We start from the raw sequence: 4,944 nt of genomic DNA, 5'->3' as shown, positions 1-4,944 counted from the left end.
ATGTGTGCTGCAGGCAGTATGCACGTATGTGATAGAGAATTTAAGGTGCTACCTCAATGAAACCCAGTATAAAATCTTAAACTGTTACCCGAAAAGCTGAACGCTTGGCAAACTACCATCTTTACTGACTTTAGTATGTCCCATCCTGGGGACAGAAACTTTCTGTGGCCAAAAGTGAAGTATTGCTAAGCAAAGCGTTAGGGAACAGAAGAGTTGTTAGGAAGCAGAGAGAGATGCGTACAGCAGATTGAGTTTGGTCAATTTTTTTTCCCCGAGTAGAGGGCTAAAAACAAAGCCCCCAATTCTGCAAGGAGTTCCCTCATAAGTCTTACAACATGCAATGGGGAAACTCCGACCTACAGGGGTGCTCTGAACTTTGAATGTCGCAAATGTATGTAAAAGGGAAAATAAGCAGTTATAATTAAAAGATTGAAGTTGTTAAAACTAAAAAGATACCTCGCTGATTCCAATTTTTTCACCTTAAACTTAATTATAACACACAGACAAGTGTCTTGTACGTCCAACGCAAAATTATTATTGATGTTATCATCTAAAACCAACAGCTTTTGCATGAAATGGGCCTCGGCATTAAAAAATCATTTGAAATTGAGGAAATCGTGGCTGCCGAATGCTGATGTAGGCAGTATTATAGTACAATACTACACGTGTAATTTGATGATGTGTATTGTTTGTATTGCGACTTGCTTATCGATCCGTTCGTAACTCGTAACGTACTAAAACATTAGTGCATAGTACACCTAATACCTTATCAAGGGAATCCTATGTATCACGTGTTCTTACTGTCGTCCCAGTACCTGACCGTGTATATCGTGTTCTCACTGTCGTCACAGTAACTGGCCGTGTATATCGTGTTCTTACTGTCGTCACAGAACCTGACCGTGTATATCGAGTTTTTACTGTCGTCACAGTACCTGGCCGTTTATATCGTGTTATCACTGTCGTCACAGTAACTGACCGTGTATATCGTGTTCCCACTGTCATCACAGTACCTGACCGTGTGTCACGTGTTTTTACTTTCGTCACAGTACTTGACCGTGTATATCGTGTTCTTACTGTCGTCACAGAACCTGACCGTGTATATCGAGTTTTTACTGTCGTCACAGTACCTGGCCGTTTATATCGTGTTCTCACCGTCGTCAAAGTACCTGGCCGTGTATATCGTGTTCTTACTGTCGTCACAGTACCTGGCCGCGTATATCGTGTTCTTACTGTCGTCACAGTACCTGGCCGCGTATATCGTGTTCTTACTGTCGTCACAGTACTTGACCGTGTATATCGTGTTCTTACTGTCGTCCCAGTACCTGACCATGTATATCGTGTTCTCACTGTCGTCACAGTCACTGACCGTGTATATCGTGTTCTTACTGTCGTCACTGTACCTGACCGTGTATATAGTGTTCTTACTGTCCTCACAGTAACTGACCGTGTATATCGTGTTCTTACTGTCTTCACAGTGTCCTGGCCGTGTATGTCGTGTTCTTACTGTCGTCACAGTACCTGGCCGTGTATATCGTGTTCTTACTGTCGTCACAGAACCTGACCGTGTATATCGAGTTTTTACTGTCGTCACAGTACCTGGCCGTTTATATCGTGTTATCACTGTCGTCACAGTAACTGACCGTGTATATCGTGTTCTTACTGTCTTCACAGTGTCCTGGCCGTGTATGTCGTGTTCTTACTGTCGTCACAGTACCTGGCCGCGTATATCGTGTTCTTACTGTCGTCACAGTACTTGACCGTGTATATCGTGTTCTCACTGTCGTCACAGTTCCTGGCCGTGTATATCGTGTTCTCACTGTCGTCACAGTAACTGCCCGTGTATATCGTGTTCTTACTGTCGTCACAGTACCTGACCGTGTATATCGTGTTCTCACTGTCGTCACAGTAATTGGCTGTGTATACCGTGTAATCACTATCCTCATAGTAACTGACCGTGTATATCGTATACTCACAGTCGTCACAGTTACCGACCGTGTATATCGTGTTTTTACTGTCGTCGCAGTACCTGGCCGTGTATATCTTGTTATTACTGTCGTCACAGTAACTGACCATGTATATCGTGTTCTCACTGTCGTCACAGTTACTGACCGTGTATATCGTGTTTTTACTGTCGTCACAACACCTATCAGTGTATATCGTGTTCTTACTGTCTTCACAGTACCTGGCCTAGTATATCGTGTTCTTACTGTCGTCACAGTACCAGGCCGTTTATATCGTGTTCTTACTGTCTTCATAGTACCTGGCCTAGTATATCGTGTTCTTACTGTCGTCAAAGTACCTGGCCGTTTATATCGTGTTCTTACTGTCTTCATAGTACCTGACCGTGTATATCGTGTTCTTACTGTCGTCACAATACCTGGCCGTGTATATCGTGGTCTTACTGTCGTCACAGTACCTGACCGTATATATCGTGTTCTTACTGTCGTCACAGTACCTGACCGTTCGTGGTCTTACTGTCTTCACAGTACCTGACCGTGTCGTATATATCGTGTGCTTACTGTCGTCACAGTACCTGACCGTATATATCGTGTTCTTACTGTCGTCACAGTACCTGCCCGTGTAAATCGTGTTCTTACTGTCGTCACAATACCTGACCGTGTATATCGTGTTCTTACTGTCGTCACAGTACATGACCGTATATATCGTGTTATCACTGTCGTCACAGTACCTGACCGTGTATATCGTGTTCTCACTGTCGTCACAGTACCTGACCGTGTATATCGTGTTCTTACTGTCTTCACAGTACCTTACCGTGTATATCGTGGTCTTACTGTCGTCACAGTACCTGACCGTGCATTTCGTGATCTTACTGTCGTCACAGTACCTGACCGTGTGTCACCTGGTTTTTTTGTCGTCACAGTACCTGACCGTGTATATCGTGTTCTTACTGTCGTCACAGTAACTGACCGTGTATATCGTGTTCTTACTGTCGTCACAGTACCTGACCGTGTACATCGTGGTCTTACTGTCGTCACAGTACCTGACCGTGTATATCGTGTTCTTACTGTCGTCACAGTACCTGACCGTGTATATCGTGTTCTTACTGTCGTCACAGTACCTGACCGTGTATATCGTGTTCTTACTGTCGTCACAGTACCTGACCGTGTATATCGTGTTCTTACTGTCGTCACAGTACCTGACCGTGTATATCGTGTTCTTACTGTCGTCACAGTACCTGACCGTGTATATCGTGTTCTTACTGTCGTCACAGTACCTGACCGTGTACATCGTGGTCTTACTGTCGTCACAGTACCTGACCGTGTATATCGTGTTCTTACTGTCGTCACAGTACCTGACCGTGTATATCGTGTTCTTACTGTCGTCACAGTACCTGACCGTGTATATCGTGTTCTTACTGTCGTCACAGTACCTGACCGTGTACATCGTGGTCTTACTGTCGTCACAGTACCTGACCGTGTATATCGTGTTCTTACTGTCGTCACAGTACCTGACCGTGTATATCGTGTTCTTACTGTCGTCACAGTACCTGACCGTGTATATCGTGTTCTTACTGTCGTCACAGTACCTGACCGTGTATATCGTGTTCTTACTGTCGTCACAGTACCTGACCGTGTATATCGTGTTCTTACTGTCGTCACAGTACCTGACCGTGTATATCGTGTTCTTACTGTCGTCACAGTACCTGACCGTGTATATCGTGTTCTTACTGTCGTCACAGTACCTGACCGTGTATATCGTGTTCTTACTGTCGTCACAGTACCTGACCGTGTATATCGTGTTCTTACTGTCGTCACAGTACCTGACCGTGTATATCGTGTTCTTACTGTCGTCACAGTACCTGACCGTGTATATCGTGTTCTTACTGTCGTCACAGTACCTGACCGTGTATATCGTGTTCTTACTGTCGTCACAGTACCTGACCGTGTATATCGTGTTCTTACTGTCGTCACAGTACCTGACCGTGTATATCGTGTTCTTACTGTCGTCACAGTACCTGACCGTGTATATCGTGTTCTTACTGTCGTCACAGTACCTGACCGTGTATATCGTGGTCTTACTGTCGTCACAGTACCTGACCGTGTATATCGTGTTCTTACTGTCGTCACAGTACCTGACCGTGTATATCGTGTTCTTACTGTCGTCACAGTACCTGACCGTGTATATCGTGTTCTTACTGTCGTCACAGTACCTGACCGTGTATATCGTGTTCTTACTGTCGTCACAGTACCTGACCGTGTATATCGTGTTCTTACTGTCGTCACAGTACCTGACCGTGTATATCGTGTTCTTACTGTCGTCACAGTACCTGACCGTGTATATCGTGGTCTTACTGTCGTCACAGTACCTGACCGTGTATATCGTGTTCTTACTGTCGTCACAGTACCTGACCGTGTATATCGTGTTCTTACTGTCGTCACAGTACCTGACCGTGTATATCGTGTTCTTACTGTCGTCACAGTACCTGACCGTGTATATCGTGTTCTTACTGTCGTCACAGTACCTGACCGTGTATATCGTGTTCTTACTGTCGTCACAGTACCTGACCGTGTATATCGTGTTCTTACTGTCGTCACAGTACCTGACCGTGTATATCGTGGTCTTACTGTCGTCACAGGACCTGACCGTGTATATCGTGTTCTTACTGTCGTCACAGTAACTGACCATGTATATCGTGGTCTTACTGTCGTCACAGTACCTGACCGTGTACATCGTGGTCTTACTGTCTTCACAGTACCTGACCGTGTAAATCGTGTTCTTACTGTCGTCACAGTACCTGACCGTGTACATCGTGGTCTTACTGTCGTCACAGTACCTGACCGTGTAAATCGTGTTCTTACTGTCGTCACAGTACCCGACCATGTATATCGTGGTCTTACTGTCGTCACAGTACCTGACCGTGTATATCGTATACTCACTGTCGTCACAGTTTCTGACCGTGTATATCGTGTTCTTACTGTCTTC

The 4,944-nt window shown here is 45.1% G+C and overlaps 1 protein-coding gene across 1 annotated transcript; it reads left to right on the top strand.

The window, feature by feature from the left end:
• LOC110446122 lies at window positions 1–4,639 on the top strand. The gene is made up of 2 exons (XM_021491108.1): window positions 1–24; window positions 2,960–4,639. Exons 1-2 carry the CDS (start codon window positions 1–3, stop codon window positions 4,637–4,639), a joined length of 1,704 nt encoding a protein of 567 aa, XP_021346783.1.
• Window positions 4,640–4,944: the final 305 nt, after the last annotated feature.

Source organism: Mizuhopecten yessoensis, unplaced genomic scaffold (assembly GCF_002113885.1).
Source record: "Mizuhopecten yessoensis strain PY_sf001 unplaced genomic scaffold, ASM211388v2 scaffold2583, whole genome shotgun sequence".
NCBI classification, from domain to species: Eukaryota; Metazoa; Mollusca; class Bivalvia; order Pectinida; family Pectinidae; genus Mizuhopecten; species Mizuhopecten yessoensis.
The sequence above is the reverse complement of the archived record's forward strand: the minus strand, read 5'-3'. Positions and strand labels throughout refer to the sequence as shown.

Excerpts from the sequence above, each read along its gene's own strand:
- LOC110446122 (XM_021491108.1), top strand. The coding sequence starts at position 1 with ATGTGTGCTGCAGGCAGTATGCAC. Across the intron at positions 25-2,959 it reads GTGCTGCAGGCAGTATGCAC|TACCTGACCGTGTACATCGT; the intron begins GTATGTGATAGA and ends CTGTCGTCACAG.